The 20204-nt window shown below is 37.0% G+C and overlaps 1 protein-coding gene across 1 annotated transcript; it reads right to left on the minus strand.

Annotated features, from left to right (window-relative positions):
- Positions 1–258: 258 nt before the first annotated feature.
- On the minus strand, positions 259–3192 carry LOC110908588 (xyloglucan endotransglucosylase/hydrolase 2). The gene is made up of 3 exons (XM_022153532.2): positions 2795–3192; positions 1661–1854; positions 259–756 (listed from the first exon to the last, which is right to left on the minus strand). The coding sequence occupies exons 1-3, from the start codon at positions 3053–3055 to the stop codon at positions 399–401; spliced, it is 813 nt and encodes a 270-aa protein (XP_022009224.1). The 5' UTR covers positions 3056–3192; the 3' UTR covers positions 259–398.
- Between the last annotated feature and the right edge of the window lie 17012 nt (positions 3193–20204).

A 20204-nucleotide genomic window follows, 5' to 3' on the forward strand; every position in this document is an offset into this window, starting at 1 on the left:
TTCAAGAGTAAACCCAATAAATTTGAGAATAACCCACTTGTGAGAATCGAACTCAGGACGTAATAGTCCTTAAGCCTTATCCTAACCTGAAGATGCCACTAGCCGGTCATGGGCATTTGGTCAATGTCATATATAACCAATAAAAGAGAGATAATTTATACTTTACTTTAAGCCTCATTAAGTTATTTGTTTCTTTACCGGTTACACTCATCTAACTTTTCTTGTAAGTGAAATAATAAGTACACACCCTTTTTATGATATATAAAACAAATAGGGTAGTTTTATTAACATGACATCACAAATTGAATTACAAGAAACCAAAGTTACAATCACTTCTTCACCAAATCATACTAGTTTACAAACAACGTTACAAGAAAGAGATAACTAGACCTCCACTTTTATCTACATTCTGCAGGCAAACCTTGAGGAAACCTCTTTAAATCAGTGCAATAGTTATAAATCATGAAGTTCTTCTGAACCCATCTCAATCTTCTTCTACTATATGCATCAAGTTGCTGGCTTTTCCATGCCCCATTCATATACCTCGAACTAGTCGACCCTTGGACGTTGAAATTGCGATAGTAGGCCGTAAAGGGTGATTTTGACCAGTCGGTTTTAACCAACCCGCCCCTCGTGGCCCAGTCGTCCGCGTTCCATAAGCTCGAGTGGATCCTCATGGGTTGGTTTTTAGGAAAAGGGACACCTTTTCTTTCTGCGTTTGCAAATACTCTAATTGGAGTGTTGTCCACCAAGAATCTGAAATTTCAAAATAAATAAAAATAAATAAATAAATAAATAATACATAAACCCATGTTAAAATTGGTTATAAAATTCGAAAATTGTGTTATGACACTAAAAAAAGGTAAAACTACCGAATATAAGTCACATATTGGGCACCAATATTCTTTTAACGTCTAGTGACATGATTAGCGACCGAAACCAAATGATTGCAACACTAACGACTGAAAATATATTGGTTCAAACATTAGCGGCCAAGTCGGTCACAACATTAGTGACAGAAACACGGTCCAAAAAAAATGATTACTAATTATAAAAAGATTATAAGTTGGTGGCAAACTTAAAATAAGTAATTATATAGAGTATAATGCCAAAATGGTCCCTGAATTTAGTGTATATTTGTCACTTTAGTCCAAAAATGAAAGTTTTTGTATCTGAGTCTTTAAGGTTTCATTTTTGTTGTCATTTTCACCCAATTGGCAAACTGTGTTAGAATTTTCTGTTAGCTTTTTTTTCGTCGTTTTCTTCATTTAAATGAAGGGTATAATCGTCATTTTATGACATAATATATTTTAGTTAAATGGAAAAAACAAAAAAAAAGAGAAATTAACAAAAAATTCTTACCTAGTTTACCAATTGAATGAAAATGACAACAAAAATGAAACATTAAAGACCAATCTACAAAAAGTTTCATTTTTGTAAGTGGCAAAAGTAACCTAACTTATTTAAAGACCATTTTAGCATTTTACTCTTAAATAACATATGCATCCTTTGCATAAACCTTCTAGTTGTTTTTCTTTTCAAAGTTCAAACAAACTAAAAATAGATAAAACATACGTTAGTGGCAAAAGTAATTTGCGACCACGACCGCTAAAACTGGTCACAATGGGTAGTTTTCATAGTCGTTTGGTAATTTGCTTACACTATTTGTCGTGAATCCCAAAGGATAGAGTAGGTGTGAAAGTTCTTGGTTGGGTCGAACCACAGGTAGAATTGTTGCTCTCTGTTTCCTTTTCCTTGAGTAAAGACATTGGTGTGCACAATGTACGGATCACCAGTGGTGTTTCCCAAGAACTCAAAGTCGATTTCATCGTGTGTTGGTCCTTCTGATGACAACTGCAATAGATAAACATACATTAAAATTCCCTAAACTCGATCAACAACCTACTTGTGATCATGTCATTTTGCAACCAACATGCTGCTTTCAGTAAAATTCCCTAAAGTAAAGGACCTATAATTTCAATTTCAACTATTTGCATGAAAACCATAACAGCATAGTGTGTGCACTATTTAGAAAATGACAAAAACATCCGAAAATTGCAACTCATAAAACAATAACAACGTTAGCGACAAGATCAGCGACCGAAACCAAATCTTTGCACCGGAACACAATTGATCACAAAATTAGCAACCGAAACAAAATTGGTCACAAAAGTAACCAAAAACATTAAGTCGAAAAATAACTAGCCATCAGAGCAGGGCAGGCCGTAGGGGGTGCTGGGTGGGCAACGGCAAAAGACTCAAACCCTCAAAGGGCCTAAATCTTTTTAATTTTCAATAGAATTTACGTTAAATGGAGAGATAACATAAATGAGTCTTTCTACTAGTTGTTACTTTCATGCTTAAACAACAAGGAGAAGCGGCTTCTAATCCCGGCGTCTCCAAAATCTTTATTTTAGCTTATTTTTTGTTTTTTTTTGTTATTGATATTTAATGCTTAATTTTGTCAACTACATCTTTCCCTTTAATAAATAAATTACTTACTAAACTTAGCTAAAAATAACTATTTAAATTATATTCACATAAATTTTTGTGATTAATGAGTTTATATTAAATGAAAATTTTCGAATAAAGCCCAAATTTTTTATCTCGAACAGAACAGGGCCAATTTTATTTTTGTGATTTTCGAAGACGCCCTGCATCACAGTTTTAGCGACTACAAAAACCAGTCACAAAGGGCATTGCGACTATTTTGCGACTGTTTTAACAGTGCAAATGTCAGTAGTGATAAGTGATAACCCTTTACAGCATGGTTTAAAAGTCTGTAAAAACTTACATAATAAGCTGTGACAGTCCCAGCAGAATTGCCAGCAACAAGCTTAAGCTGCATATCAATCCTCCCAAACAAATACTCTCTCTTGGACTTAAAACCCGACCCGGAAACCCTATCCAAAGATAGTGACAAAAGCTGACCACCATTGAAAATCTTGGCCCGTTTATCCCCCCAAGTTAGATCAAAATCTTGGTAAAAGTTGCCAGCAGTAGCAACCATAACAAAAGAACTTAGTACCACCAAAAAACCTGTAAAAGATTTCATATTTGAAATGTTTTATGAGAAGAAGATGTTTGAGGTTGTGTGTTTGAGGTTTTAGAAGCATGCATATATATATAGTAAGAGTGAGAGTGTATGTAGGTTTAAGGAAAGGTGACGAAGCTTGTGATCAGATGCCAACTGGTGTGGGAAAGCTGGTGCCAGCTGAGCAATATTAATAATAATAAAAGCTGGAGCCTTTGGTAGGAAGGATTATCTTGTTTGAATTTGCTTTTTATGATGGGTCATTCTAGTCATTGGTTTTGGGAATTTTTATGGGCAGAAAAGTTTCCAATATTCGAACATAACTAGTGAAAAGTTTAATAAATTACAAACAATACATAGATAGACACAAACCCTAGAAGAATACTAATAATTGAGTGGTAGTTTTATATCAAGGAAAACTGAAAAATGAAAAGTGATAAAATAGAGAGTAAATTGTCAAAATCGTTCCTCAGGTTTGGACGTGTTTCTTAGTTTCATCCAAAATATCATTTTTGTACCATATTGCCCCGTATTTTTGTGATTTTTTTGTCATTTTCATTCAAACGTCTAACTTTTTTTTGTCAAAATCGTTTCTGAGATTTGAGATTTTTTTGTCATTTTTATCCAAATATCTGACAGAAAACATAAAGCAAATTAGATATTTGGATGAAAATGACAAAAAGTCTCAAAAGTGAAGGGCAATATGATACAACAAAGTTGTTTTGGATGAAACGGGCAAACATGCCCAAACCTCAGGGACGATTTTGGCAATTTACTCTAAAATATAACTAACACGATTGAATTAATTAAATTCTTATATTCACGTGTTTTTACTATTAAAATGGATGAAACGAAATTAAGAAAACCTCCTTATAGTAAAATCAGGGCTCCGATGTTTTTACTATTAAAATGGATGAAACGAAATTAAGAAAACCTCCTTATAGTAAAATCAGGGCTCCGAACAAAAATATTGGATCCAAAAGGCCGGTGTGTAACATTGTTTTTGTCTAGATTATATATCTCAAACTTTTATCTTAAACGAGTTAAGAGTTATGTATGTGTTAGATTAAAACTATGTAATCAATCGACGTATGAATATGTTAACGTAATACACTTGTTTACATCTATATAAAACTTAGTTCCCAAGAATTAAATTATAACTTTAAGAAGTTTCGAATTTTATGTGTAACTAATATCTAGTTTAAAGGACCAATTTGCATTTGAGAAATATTTAAAAAAGATTTATTGGCCATTATTTTTATATTTTAAAAACTCGTGTGTAAGTTATATTTAAAAAAAAAAAATGTATGTTATCATATGATTCCATGAACCTCAAGGAATAGGGATGGCCCCCCTTGCTTTTGGTTGTGAGATACATTGGTATTGAGAAGTGGATGACAACCATACTATATGCTTCCAAACATTATTACTTCATTTATTATATGCATGGTCCACAAAAAAGGGGTTCTTGGAATCAAAACATTCTTTAAAAAAATATACTTATTTTGTGTTCAAAAAACCATGTATGAAAATTCGACTTCATCAAACCGGTATCCCGAAAATCTGTCAAGACATGACTCTTAACATAGACACCAAAATTTTAGAGGAACCTTAAGCTAAACACATACTTAAAATAGACACAAACTTGAACACGCGCGGTATGAAACCAAAAATCATGTAAGACACATGAGTCCAAACATGACACGTGTATTCACAGGTGTCACATAGCTAGCCCATTTAAATTGAATTTACATATTAATAGTCTAAAATTACAAATTTACAGCTAAAAATGTATGTGTGTATAAAGCAATTACTTTTAAACTATAAAACATGACTTTCATCTATCTTTTAGCTTTTAAATTTTGGCACCACCGGTTTAAGTTATGACATAAAACACGTTTTTACGGGTATAAAATAAACCGGTTAAATGGGTCAACCTGTGAATTCGCTTAGTTGACCCAAACATGGCACATTTAGTCAAATTTGTTTGCGGGTTCGCCCTTAAATTAACCTGGGCCTGTTTAAATTAAATATGTGAATTTGATGTTAGATTTGTGTCTATGGTCAAGTTTGAAAGGAGTTTAAATTTTAAAAGATTAGCTGACAAAACTATCATTTGATAAATGTATGAGTATGTACCATAATAACTTACCCATATGCCATTAATATTTCTTGGTTGAGTTTAATACTGAAATAAGTTTGACATGTGTACAAAGTTATTTTGATTTAGTGTGGTCTTGTGACATGTTTTAATAGTTGCACTTAATTGTTAGTAATACAAGTAGTTGAAACTTAAAAGAGGGTGGCATGAATGAGTGAAAGATTTTTAAGTGCATGGGCCATCACTTGTACCACTCACTCCCAATGAAATTGACCTTTCCAAGTCCAAATACAAAGTTATGGAGTTTTCAACGTACTAAACTCACATATTTGTCTTTCTCTACTCATGTCAAAACGACAAAATTGTAGGGGTAGGGAAGGATCACTAGAAATTCATTAACAATAAATCGAAGAACTGAATGTGGATGGAACGGAATTAGACCAGCAAGCTCAAAGGTTTGGACCAAACGGGGTCCAAGCTAAAACCGGACCAGCTTATGTAGATGTGGTTTTCATTTTGAAACCTGGAGAGTGTATTTATTCCGACTTAGGGGCTATTTGATAAACTTCTGAATTGTTAAATGTTGAACCAGTAAGATGTCTAGTAAGATGTTTGAACCTTTAAGAACCAATATAATGCTTAACCGTTTAGAGGCAAATGTTTTACCAATTCAGGTTAGAGGTCTTAACCATTGAGTCCCTCGGTATAATACTTAATCATTTAGACATCTGCTCACGAAGGAAACAGTCTGAACTATTAAGTGCTGAACCAGTAAGAGGTCTGAACCATTAAGAGCTAAACAAACAGCCCCTTAGACCATTTGTAGTGGTAAAGGAAGACCCTTGGGCATTATCCGCCATATGACGGTCCAGTCAGCAATGGGGCATTATGCGGCATTTTTCTAAAATGAGTGTAGTGGTATAATGCCCATTAATGCCCTATCTAATGATTACCCAATTATTATTTTCTTGTTTTTTTACATTTAAAACTAATGATATTTGATTTGTAATGATCTGATTGGCCCAACATATCTTGACCCGGCGTTTGATTTGGAATGCCCAACCCAATTTATCAAGAAAAACGCCCATGGGGACGGTTGAAAGGCGTGTTTCGGCGTTTTTTAAGAAAAAACGCCAAAAAACCCCACTATAGTTGGTCTTAAAAACTTTAAAAAGTATACAGGACAGCCTTAAATAAAATTATTTCTTGCTCATCATTAAATAATATTTATTGGGAAAACAGTTGGCAAATTAACGGTTTTATTTTAACTATGGTACTTTGATCTTTGTTTTAAATGAGCTAGCTGTGCTAAATAAACTTTGATCAATTCTTGTTGGAAGTCTTGTAGTTGACACATTTTAGCATAGTTCCAGCTTCGTTCTCTGATGGATGCATATTTTGTTCTTGTAAAGTTCAAAAAAAACATATTAAGGTAAAAAAAAAAAAAAAAAAAAAGAACATAAGAGAAATTATAGGCATGTAAATTATTCTAAACACCCACCACCACCCAAAAACCTTAACCCCCACCCCCACCCCCTCCTCCCACTCGGCAAAAAAAAAAATTTTTTTTGGTGGGTGATGGGGGGTGGGGGGTTAAGGTTTTTGGGTGGTGGTGGGTGTTTAGATTTTTTTTTTTTTTTTTTTTTTGTGTAGTGAGTTTTTTTAGAAGCCTTTATACCATTCTTATAATTTGGAACATTTATATTTGATCCTAATCCATTGATTACATTGCAACAAAAAGTACATCAAAACATCAACTATTGATTACATTTAGTCTTTTAAATTTTAAACAACAATCAATTAACATAGTATGTTAACTAAGGTCGATTGGATGCCAATCCAAAAGTAGGAAAGTCTTCAATCCATGTCATGGACTTCCTATTGAAGCATCAACCTGTCAACTTGACATGCATGCTAAATAAGTCTAGTTTTAACAAAAGTAAGGAGTTAACAATTTATATAAAACATTTTGTAATTTCACCAAAAACGCATTTTAACATTAAACTTGAACATCAACTTCAATTGTAAGTAAACGTCAACTTGTGAAGTGATCTTCACTATCAACTACTTGATACTACTTCAGACAGGCTTACATTGGTATAAGATTCCATGCCTACTACGTCATCACGCTCACAAGACCATCAAATAAGGCTAACACAATCATTTAATCGTCAATCATTTAACGTTCTCATCAGTCATTTAAACTTACACGATTAATGAATCAAGGTTAAAAAGTATAACATCATTCAACCAATAATCACATGTTAACTTTCAAATACTTCAATAGTTGATACATGCATATCAGGTAGGTTTTTTATGAGCCGAGCTGAGCCGTGGTAAGCTCGGGCTCGGCTCGATTATAAAGCGAGTTGGCTCGGCTCGGCTCGGCTTGATTAGGCTCGATTTATAAAGAAAAATCAGTACATATATAGCTCTCAAAATTTAGTAGTGTAATATATTATTATATTCTTTAAAAAGACATATCCAAAATAAGCTCAACCGAATACATTACAAGTCAAAATCAAGTTCACAAAAAAAATAAGCTTTAACTTTCTACGAAATACAATATTAGTTCATTAGAATAGTAATTAACCTTCAAATATACCACATATATCAATTTACAAGCCTAAATACATGTAAATAATAATCATTTTTGTAAGATATTATAATGTATATAAAAATAAACTACATTATAAGTAAAATAATCCGAGCTACTAAGTGATCCAAACCGAGCCAATCTGGCTCGTCATGAGCCAAGCCTAGCTAGGCTCACTTTCGAACCAAGCTAAGCCGGCTTGGCTCAGTTTCAAACCAAGCCATATTGAGCGAGCTAAATCCGAGTGAGCTCCGAGCCGCAAGCTTTTTGGACAGCTCTTATCAGCCCACAATATTAAAAAAAGGGCATCTAGAACTCACATGTGAGTTATTCTTTTACCCTTGAAACATAGACTCTCGGACTCTCGGTAAACTTGTCAAAGATACATATATAATTCATCAATATTGCCCCCTCAATACGTGTGACAACCCGCAACTTCAGGTTACTACTTTAACCTAACCACAGTTAATTTAAACATACATTCATAACACTGCATTTAACTGGGGTTAGTTAAATGGGTCTACATTGGTAATTCGGGGAATTACCGGAACACACACATGATAACCCTCGAACGTTGGTGACTAACACGAATAATAATTATAAACGGATGGTTTATACGAAACTTATGTCTTGGTTGAAAAACAAGGTTTCCAAGACCGAGTACTCTACGAGTAGTCGCTACAAGGTAGGCTACCGAGGCGACTTTCTTCGACTCTGCCTAATTACTCGGAGTCGGTGAAATGCGGTCAACCTCGGCCAGAATTGGATCTAGTAGGTCAACTCGGGCCTAGATTGACTTAAATAATAATAAAACATAATTTCTATGCATATCATATTAAAGAATGAATATCATTTTCACGTATTTTGTTATAAATGTTAGTAAATTTGTGTTACTTGACATATATTTAATCTCCAAAAAGTAATTTATTTATAATTTAACATGTTCGAGTACTCCCTGAGTACTCTCCGCCTAGACCGAGTACTCTCAACTCCCCGGTCTACCGACTAGGGAGCGCCTAGCGGCTTTTGCAACCATGGTTGCATGACAAATCCATGAACTACATGCTTTAATTGTAAATTACATGTCATTGTGTGCTTCTTGTGTGAAAGTTGTATAGTTAGGGGGTGTTTAGAGTATTTGTAAAACTTTAATAAACTACTCCTAACCCTAAAACCTCTCATAATCACTGTATGACAGTTTATTCTTTCTAATCATTTCTCTAACCATTTTGGCTTTGCAACACCATTCTCAATTCTCAATCTTGATCTTTTCAACCTTTCTAGAGCAAACCCTAAATCCATCTAAGGTAAGTGTTTTGTATTATGCTTTGTTGTTTTTGTTATTTTGATTTCATGCAAACCCTATACATCCAAACAATTTTTGATTAGTTTTTCATGCCTTGATGAATACGTGTTTGTGTTAGAATAAATGAATGATTACTACTGAACGTTGGTGGTGCGATTGACATGTTAGGGATGCTCTTCTTATGATAAAACTGTTGATGTGATTGATTTCATTGTTGAAAGTTAAGGTTTATGCGTAGAACTGTTACATTGCGTGGTTGATTCTAGAAAAAACATGTTAGTCCGACCTTGTGAAGCCACAAGGGTCAGAGTTTGTGATTAAGTATAAGGATCCAAGCTTACATATGTTATCCGAATTTATTTGTGTCCAAATTTGATGATTTGTATGTGGTCCGAGTTTATGTAGAGCAAGTATGGTCCAAGTTTGTTCAATTGATGTGGTCCGAATTTATGTAGAGCAAGTATGGTCCGAGTTTGTTTAATTGAAGTGGTCCGAGTTTGAATGTGAAACCACGCTTGTCCGAATTTGTTAAAGGTTGATGATGTATGAACTTGTTATGTGGGATCCGAGTTTAATTAGTTATAAGGAATCCGAGTTTGGTGGGTTTATATATAGCATGAACTTATGAATAGACATGTACTGTCAGAATTTAAGCATAGGAGTCAGGGTTTGATTGTGGTAGTTGATGTCCGAATATATATATGACCCTATGTATGAGTCAGAGTTTGGCCAAGTGAGGTCCGAACTTATACACATGTTCTCTATACCATCCGAATTTGTTTAAGTGACTTATGTCAAAATTTCTTATTCCTATGATGATCCGAATTTGCTTATGACTATTAAAGGGAGTTCGAACATGCTTATATACTTGTTGGAATTTGTGTGGGTACATGGTTATGATCCGAGTTTATGTATAAATAAACATGCTTTGCTCAAGTTTAATGATCCATGAAATACATGTATGTGTTTAACTATTTCGAATTATGTATATGTCAGTTGTGTGATGCTATATAATAAACGTATTAACCTGATCACTAAAACACTGAGTTGTTTGGACACTTAGGGTATTGCATGACCCCACACACGTATGTACTTACATTATTTAAACCTTAGGTCACGTGTAACGGACCTAACCATTAATTAACGCTGGAAGTACGTTATCATACCGTGCAAACTAAGATGAGTTCACTACTCTTTCACAAGCATGCGTCCGAGGGGACAAACAAACTAATATTCCTGGGAGCAATACTTTTAAATGTCTTGGTTTAGTTTCGATATTAGTTAATAAACTCAACTCTATCACAAAAGTCCCTACTTACATACCCGCTAGTTGACTGGGAGGCAACGGGGTATTAGTTGATAGCGCTGTTAGGCCTGACAAACCTCACACCGTGTTGGGAGCTGGGCGTGAACTAATGACCTTAAACACTTTGATTAATGTTGGTGCATATTTTGTATGTCCGCCATTGTGCGAATAGGCTGGATAGAGCGTGTGTTAAATATTGTATAGATTAGTGTGAAAACGGGCCAGATTTGTAATGTTTGTACCCATTCGTACGAATGGCACATTCATGCGAATGGGACATCACATCCGCCCAAGTCACATTCGTACGAGAGGAACCCATCTGTCCCAGGTGCATTCAAAAGAATGGGCATTGCCTATAAATATTCTATCAAATCGTTTCTATCAGGGCCAAAACTCCGTCAAACCCGCCGGATCCTGGAATCTCAATTGGTATTAGAGCTACGGTACCGATTCAATCGATCTTACAGTTGATTGAATCACCTACGCTCATGAATTTTGGATTTTTAGAGGGTTTATACGTAAAACATCAAATAAACATCAAATTGAAGGTCAATCCCGGATGGAATTTGAAATTGAAAACATCATTAGATTCGTAATTGATTTTCGCACATATCTGTGAAGTTTCATCATGAAATTCGCAGAAATAAAGATTCTGGATCGAAAAATGTGATTGGAAATCTTCGTGAGATTGGATAAGTCGCATTCGCGCGAACGTGCTCTCCCATTCGTACGAAGTGGCAGCTCTCCATTCGTACGAAGTGGACTCTCAGATAAGAGGAGATTCTCATCCATTCGAAAATGTCATTCGTTCCAAAATCAGCCCATTCGCACGAATGGACCTACCCCATTCGCACGAACGAGCAAATGCCTAAAAAAGGCATTTTTGATCGCAATAACGAGATGAGTCTCCAAAAAAAAAATTTGGGGATTGAATTTTTTTTCGAGGTTTTTAACGACCAAGATGGGTTGTACGGAGACACTGTCCGGAGCTTCAGAGAACAGATATGATGATGCGATCACAGATTGTGGAAATTAGTGGGGTAGTTATGATACTTGTGCAAAATGTTTATCATCTGGGTTATCTGACTATCTATGGGCCTTAACGAAAAATCCGCATTGATGAAAAACTGACTTCCGGAAACCAAAATGACACATTTTCAGCATAGTCGAGCTTTTCAGAGATAAAAGAGGACTGAATTGCTCAATTTGAGGGGGAATTCACTAATAAGATGTCAGAATTTGCAAAAATGAGAAGGAACAAAAATGTCATAAAATATATTGAAATTCGAACATTTTTGAAATTCGTGACAATGCAACAGTATTCGGGTGGTTCCGACTTCAGATTGTTTGGGGATGCATAGGAACTGGATTCGTGATTTCGTGATCACAAGGAAGTTCAGACTCTACAGATCAGGGTCAGATTGACGTCTTGGGATTTGAGTCCCGGGTCTTCGTCAAGCCGGTCAGGAGGTTTAGCGTCAGGAGATGCAACTGTATTGTGGATACTTATCAGATATCATAGCATTGTGATAGTCTAAAGTGTCAGAATGGTTAATCTTCGAGCAGAGGAATTGTTTTTGGACTAATCATCGGGGAATGATGACGTTTGTTGATTAAGTTGCTGCCGGAACTAACGGAGAAGACTATACATCTGTTTTCTTGACTAAAGAGGAAGAATGTGAATCTGATCGTGGATGAATGTTTCTAAGATCTGAATGTGTTATCAGATGATTTGTTATCCGATGAAGATTTGCTGATTGTGGAGATTACCATTTAAACTTATCAATCATTCAGGAGGGTGCTTAAAGATGATTACAGAAAACGGGATTTCAGATTTTCGTGGGTAATCACAGATTTGAAGTTAACCAGTGTGGTGTTCGAAGTTTCTATCAATTGTCGGTTAGGTTTTTAAAGATTAGAGGATCAAGCAGGCGGAATGCATGATGGAGCTAAAATGATAAATGAAAAACCGAATGCGGAGGTGGTTAAAGCTAAAACAGAGAAGCTTCATTGATTAATCTTAAGTTGATGATTATTCGTGAAGATTGCAATATAGCAAATCAGGGGAGGTCGGGAACTGTGCAAACAAAGACCTGAAGATTCATTTCAGGGGGAATTTGTGCATATTGAAGATAATGCAAGCCCAGATCTTCAATCAAGGGGGAATCGGTCGAAGATTTCAAGATGCCTGATTGAAGTTGCAGAATATTCAAAACACGGCTCTCATTTTCAAAGTTCAAGATTCGATAGTGACGGCCAAGGGAGAATCTGTTAGTTCATATTTTGTATGTCCGCCACTGTGCGAATAGGCTAGATAGAGCGTGTGTTAAATATTGTATAGATTAGTGTGAAAACGGGCCGGATTTGTAATGTTTGTACCCATTCGTACGGACAGGACATCACATCCGTCCGAAGGAACTGTAGGGCTTAGGGCAGCGAGTGAGCCTCGGATTTTTATTCAATAGCTGAGTCACATTTGTACGAGAGGAGCCCATCTGTGGCAGGTGCATTCGGACGAATGGGCGTTGCCTATAAATATATGACTTGGGCTCCTCATTTGAGAAGCTTTGTGATGCGTGTTAGTGTATATATGTTTTAGATATATATTTTAAGCCCTTTTTACACTTTTTAGCCAAGTTTTAAATTTATAAAACACGATATTTACTAACACTAAACACACATATGGGCAAGTGCACCCATCGTGGACGTAGTATAGTGTTGGTAAGATACCGAGGTCGTCCAAGGACACAAGAGCTTTTAGTACCGGTTTATCCTCAACGTTTAATCAAATCAAAATGTTAGAAAAAAGATTTTTAAACTAAGAAAATAAAACTAACTAAATGCTGAAAAATAAAATAAAAAAACCGATAGACAAGATGAATCACTTGGATCCGACTCGTGTATTAGTATAACCTTTGATTATTTTCGCACTTTTGCACTTGTTTAAGAGATTATCTTAGTTATTGTAGTAGGCCCCTCTTTTGAAGGCGACGTTACCCTCAACCCAGTAGTTTGAGTCAGCAAGGATACAATCCTAAAGGGTCTGATTATTGAAAGATAATGAACTAAGTTATTAATGCAAATTATGGTAGGCCCCTCTTTTGGAGGTGACGTTACCCTCGACTAAGTAGTCTGAGTCAGCAGGGATACAGTCCTAAATAGCCGGGTTATAGTATTAATAGTAGTTAACTTATGAGGGGGTCAAAGAGTTTGGATCCCCGCCATCCAATACCTTTGGGTATTGAAGGAGATCCTACTAAATTTGACCCAGGTCCCTTGCAGGACCTCTAAACGCTGAACAAGGGCAAGACCCTTACCAAACCGTTCCCTTAACCCCCGACCAGGTAGCCAACATACCTCCATATAGACCGTGGAGATATGAATGGTGAAAATCTTTTATTTTATATAGATAGTAAAATAATGCCAAGACACCACGGACAAACGATAAGGAAAAGTCACCTTCAACATAAGCAACTAGTTATTAAATTCATTAATACAAAACCAAATAAAAAGTGCAAAAGATTAAAAATAAAAAGTATTATACTAAACACTTGTCTTCACCAAGTGATGTAAGAGACTTAGGCAAACATGGCCTTGATTGTCAAGAACTCTTACGATCAATCTTGGATCCCGAGACGACTCACACACTCTACGATGGACAATGGATGATGGTGGTGGATGATGGTGTTGTGATGGTGGTGAGTGGTGGATGAAGTGTGAGAGAGGTGGTGCCAAGGGATGAGTTGCAATGAAGCCAAGCACTCCTATTTATAGGCTGAACAGAGGCCTGGGCACGACCCCGTGTCTGCTGGGCACGGCCCCGTGCCTGTCTGACACTATCTCTCCTCATTAATTGTAATTCGCAATTACAATTAATGCGCCTACAGTACTTTGGGCACGCCCCCGTGTTCACTGGGCACGCCCCCGTGGTGAGCAATGGAAGCTTCTACAGGTTTGTCTTTTCTGCTGCTTCTTGGGCACGGCCCCGTGCTCGCTGAGCACGGGGCGTGTTCAGTCTTCTGCCTTTTCTGTTTTGCTTGGGAGGATGCTGTCGAGGGGTCGGGCAATCCACTTTTGTTCCTTTTCTTGTATTTATGTTAGATTTAGCTGCCTTTTTGCTTCTTTTGTTAATTAGAGCTCATTTAATCCTGAAAATACAAAAGGAAGACAAAAACACACTTTTTCCAACATTAGTACTTAAAAAGGTTTAGTTTTATGCCTTATTTGATGTAATTTATATGTTGCATTTTACACACATCAAATACCCCCACACTTGAATTTTTGCTTGTCCTCAAGCAAAACTCTTTAATATGTGGCTTACACTCCCAAATGAAATTGGTAGAAGAGAAGGTTTTGGGTTTGTCATAGAGTGTCGGGATTTTCCAAGATTGTTTAGGTTTTATTTTTACTTATTTACAATCCTATTCGTTATGGTTTATTAAGAACTTTTCATAAGGTAAATTATTTATTAAGGCATAACATGCCTTTCTAAAATTCTATTTACATACAAGTTCACATACCTCAGGGGAGAAATCACTCACACTCGGCCGAAGGTGTATTTTTAGTGAATCACTCGAGAGCGGCATGGAACTTATTCCTACCATAAGCTTGCCAAGCAATCAATCCTCCTCCTTTTTAACTTTATACCTTTGTAAATATCAAGAGGACTTTTTGGGTGAAGGGTTAGGCTTGGGCTAAAGGTGGGTGGTTGGGTTAGTGGTTAGTAGAAAAGGGCGAAAGTCGTAAAAAGCGTCAGTTTTCGTAAAACATTTTGTTTTTGTGACTTTATTAAATGAAGTATTTATCCAAACAAGCTTTTATTTGAGGAGCTTTGTTTGCTTATTTCTAACTTCATTGTAATATATATATATATATATATATATATATATATATATATATATATATATATATATATATATATATATATATATATTTTAGTCACATGAAAACCGAGCTTGTTACTTAAAATAAAGGGTGAAAATAAAAAGTTTTTTTTTTGGTGGGTAAAAAGGGTTTTGGGTTAAGAAATGAAAAGGTTTAGGCTCAAAGGGGTTAACTAGGGGGAATTTTTGGGTAGGTGAAAAGAAAAATAAAAATAATGGCGTTGAAAGAAAAAGGGTTAGTCCTAATGCCTCCATCATTTACTTACTTGGGTTTAAGTTGGTAAGGACCGGGAATGAATTGTCGTGGCAAGTTCTAGAGTCGTAAGAACCAAGCGGCTATTCACACAAGAAACAAAAAATGAGCATTTAGTTTAAAGATGTATAGTTGTATGCTCTATAAAGGCTCAAAACTCACTTTTGTGGGAATGGGTTTTTATGTGATCGAGTATATATAATCGAATTTTAACTAAGCTTGTCATGCCGTTTCATAATTTTCTTATGTTGGTTTTTTTTTATCACGACGCTATCGGTTGTAAACTTATAAAAATATAACCTTGTTAGTCTTAGAATTCCCAACTTAAACATAGACAAGATAAAAAAAAAATTTTGAAAAAAAATTGGGGTGATTAGCGGTTCCAATAGAGTTTTGTGGAAGGCTTGTTAGTAGGACTTGCAAAAATCAAGGTTTTAGCATCCCCCCACACTTAAATTACACATTGTCCTCAATGTGTCCCAACAATAAATTTTTGGGTTGACTGGATGTGTAAAATGGTGCTAAAAGCAAAAAATTTATGTTACTGGCAGTCTGGACACGGCCCCGTGTTCAGGTGCCAGTAACAATAATTAAAGAAAAGAGACAGAAGCCTGGACACGGGGGCGTGCTCGGTGAACACGGCCCGTGTCCAGTTACCTGAACTGGGCATTTGCCTGCAGGGTGTTCAGCACGGGGCCGTGTTGGCTGGGCACGGCCTGTGCTGAACTTACTGTAATGGAGAAATTGTTGTCGGGTGGCTTTGTTTTTGTGCATGGGTTTATGTTTCTCGTTTCCCTTGTCATCCTTGACCACCATGAGTGTGTTTTATTTATTACGACACCATAAAACCTTAAAATCATCATTCCATTAAAACCATAGAGAATTACATAGTCCTAAAATACTAGTAGTTAAGTAAACATAAGAAGTTTTAACCCAAGGAGCCTCTAGCCTACAAGTTATTTTAATTAGCAATTTCCGAGAAGATAGTAGTCTCGGTTGAATGTGGCTTCATAGAACTCCTTCCTCCGGTTATGGGTTCCTCATATGTCGGCGAGCCATTCCTCTATCTCCCTTGGGAGGAGAAAGGAGGGCTCATTGGCATTGGTTTGAGGAGGTGTGACTTCCACCGGGACCTCTTGTGGATCTTCAAGGGGAGGTTCTGCTGGAATATCATCCCATCCGGTAGGGTTATTGACTCCGAACGCTAGGTTCCAATCCTCTTGAGGGAGGATGGGTTCCATGGGAGGAGTCACAAGAATATTTAACCTCTGGTGCAAGAGGTTAATTTCTTGAAAACTATTTTCCAGCCCTACCGTAAGATAATTTATACGGTCTATTAGGACCTCCTCTACCGAAGTCATTTCATCGATTGCCTCCCGTAGTGCCATGACGTAGTGTACAAGGGTAGCTTCAATGGAAGGCCTTCTTCCACTTCTACTGTTTCTTGAATGCACGGACAATGTTTTCCTGTTTTCACTTGACATTCTGTGAAAATAAACCGAAAACAGCTTATTTACTGAAACAGTATCTTGGACACGGCCCTGTGCTCAATGAGCACGGCCCCGTGTTCACCTTTCTGCAGAATTTTGAAACAAGGAATCTTGAAGTTTTAAGTTATTTTCTCTAACTTGTGAAGCCTTTTTGAGTAATAGTAACTTAAAATAATGTTATACAACTTGTTTTTAACAAGATTCCTTGAACAAAACCCAATATTTCTTGCCATAAAGCTTGAATTCTCAAACTTTAATGGAGGTTTTTGGAGAAAGATGAAGAAGAGGAAATGGATAAAAGAGGAAAGGACAAGAAGGTTGTTGGAAACTTCTTTTAGAACATACCTAGGATAGTTGAGAGAAGATTCCTTCAAATCTCTGTCCCTAGATGGTCCAAATGTGCAGAATTCTTGGCTTCATTTATAGAAAACGACAGCGTGCTGGACACGGCCCCGTGTCGGCTGGACACGGCCCCGTGTGCAGACAGAATCCTGACACAGTTTGTCCGTATTCTGACGTAAAAGTCAGAAGGGAATCTTTTGGTGGACACGGGGCGTGTTGGCTGGACACGGCCCCATGTCGAGGGGCTGATTATGAAGTTTGTCTATTTCTAAGGAGTCTATTCGGATCGGGCGGTTCCTTACTGGAGGAACAACCCCAAAGTGCCTAAGATACCTTAAATGTCCTAGACTAAGGCGAGAACGCAAGAGGTTGTCGGTGAGGGTAATTCCTAGTTTTATTCTAGGTGGACAAGTTCAACCCTTTCCCGGGCTCTTGTTAAAGAAGGTATATGCCGAATCGCTCAGGTCTATGTATGCACCGAACGAAGTCGATGGGGAGACCTTCACGACACAATCGGCACAGGGACGACTATCGTCCAAGTCTTCGCTAGAACTGAAGGTATTTTTGGGAGCAACGAGGTTGTTGGAATGCGACCCCAACATTTCTTCATGGTCGTCGTCTTGGGATGGATTACTAAAGTCCTTCCTAAGCTCCTTTAACCAATTTAAAATTAGATTTTCTAGTTGAAATAACTGGTCAAGGAACATTTCTCCCAGAATATCTGGCTGGGCGCATTCGAGGGAGAAATAGTGATTATTTTTACTTTCGCCCCTCTTAAGGTTATAGGGAGACGGTCGGTCTATATAGTGGGGCCTATAATTTAGAAAATAACATTTTAATTCTCTATGGTTGCCTCCACATAATTGACACCACGTACCATAAGAGTGCCGAAAGTAAAAAGAATTACTATCACTCATGTTTGTGTCAGAAATTACCAACCGCCGGGATCTAACGGTTCTGTTTTCAGTAACTGAATCTTGGGCACGGGGGCGTGTTGAGTGAGCACGGCATCGTGTTCAGCTTACTGTCTGACTTAAAACAAGATTGCCAGTTCCAATGATTGAGCACGGGGGCGTGTTCAGCAGGCACGACCCGTGCTGAGCTCTGCAGAAGCTAAAAAACTAAGAAAATCCTAAAAAATTAAAAAGAAAATAAAAAAAATGATTAGGCCGTTGATTCCTAACTTTCTTAAAATCCCTGTGTCCCCGGCAACAGCGCCAAAAACTTGATGCGTGTTAGTGTATATATGTTTTAGATATATATTTTAAGCCCTTTTTACACTTTTTAGCCAAGTTTTAAATTTATAAAACACAATATTTACTAACACTAAACACACATATGGGCAAGTGCACCCATCGTGGACGTAGTATAGTGTTGGTAAGATACCGAGGTCGTCCAAGGACAAAAGAGCTTTTAGTATCGGTTTATCCTCAACGTCTAATCAAATCAAAATGTTAGAAAAAAGATTTTTAAACTAAGAAAATAAAACTAACTAAATGCTGAAAAATAAAATAAAAAAAAACAGATAGACAAGATGAATCACTTGGATCCGACTCGTGTATTAGTATAACCTTTGATTATTTTCGCATTTTTGCACTTGTTTAAGAGATTATCTTAGTTATGGTAGTAGGCCCCTCTTTTGAAGGCGACGTTACCCTCAACCCAGTAGTTTGCGTCAGCAAGGATATAATCTTAAAGGGTCGGATTATTGAAAGATAATGAATTAAGTTATTAATGCAAATATGGTAGGCCCCTCTTTTGGAGGTGACGTTACCCTCGACTAAGTAGTCTGAGTCAGCAGGGATACAGTCCTAAATAGCCGGGTTATAGTATTAATAGTAGTTAACTTATGAGGGGGTCAAAGAGTTTGGATCCCCGCCATCCAATACCTTTGGGTATTGAAGGAGATCCTACTAAATTTGACCCAGGTCCCTTGCAGGACCTCTAAACTCTGAACAAGGGCAAGACCCTTACCAAACCATTCCCTTAACCCCCGACCAGGTAGCCAACATACCTCCATATAGACCGTGGAGATATGAATGGTGAAAATCTTTTATTTTATATAGACAGTAAAATAATGCCAAGACACCACGGACAAACGATAAAGAAAAGTCACCTTCAATATAAGCACTAGTTATTAAAGTCATTAATACAAAACCAAATAAAAAGTGCAAAAGATTAACAATAAAAAGTATTATACTAAACACTTGTCTTCACCAAGTGATGTAAGAGACTTAGGCAAACATGGCCTTGATTGTCAAGAACTCTTACGATTAATCTTGGATCCCGAGACGACTCACACACTCTATGATGGACAATGGATGATGGTGGTGGATGATGGATGATGGTGTTGTGATGGTGGTGGGTGGTGGATGAAGTGTGAGAGAGGTGGTGCCAAGGGATGAGTTGTAATGAAGCCAAGCACTCCTATTTATAGGCTGAACAGAGGCCTGGGCACGGCCCCGTGCCTGTCTAACACTATCTCTCCTCATTAATTGTAATTCGCAATTACAATTAATGCGCCTGCAGTACTTTGGGCACGCCCCCATGTTCACTGGGCACGCCCCCGTGGTGAGTAATAGAAGCTTCTACAGGTTTGTCTTTTCTGCTGCTTCTTGGGCACGGCCCCGTGCTCGCTGAGCACGGGGCGTGTTCAGTCTTCTGCCTTTTCTGTTTTGCTTGGGAGGATGCTGTCGAGGGGTCGGGCAATCCACTTTTGTTCCTTTTCTTGTATTTATGTTAGATTTAGCTGCCTTTTTTCTTCTTTTGTTAATTAGAGCTCATTTAATCCTGAAAATACAAAAGGAAGACAAAAACACACTTTTTCCAACATTAGTACTTAAAAAGGGTTAGTTTTATGCCTTATTTGATGTAATTTATATGTTGCATTTTA

Source organism: Helianthus annuus, chromosome 14 (genome assembly GCF_002127325.2).
Source record: "Helianthus annuus cultivar XRQ/B chromosome 14, HanXRQr2.0-SUNRISE, whole genome shotgun sequence".
In the NCBI taxonomy this organism is placed as follows: Eukaryota; Viridiplantae; Streptophyta; class Magnoliopsida; order Asterales; family Asteraceae; genus Helianthus; species Helianthus annuus.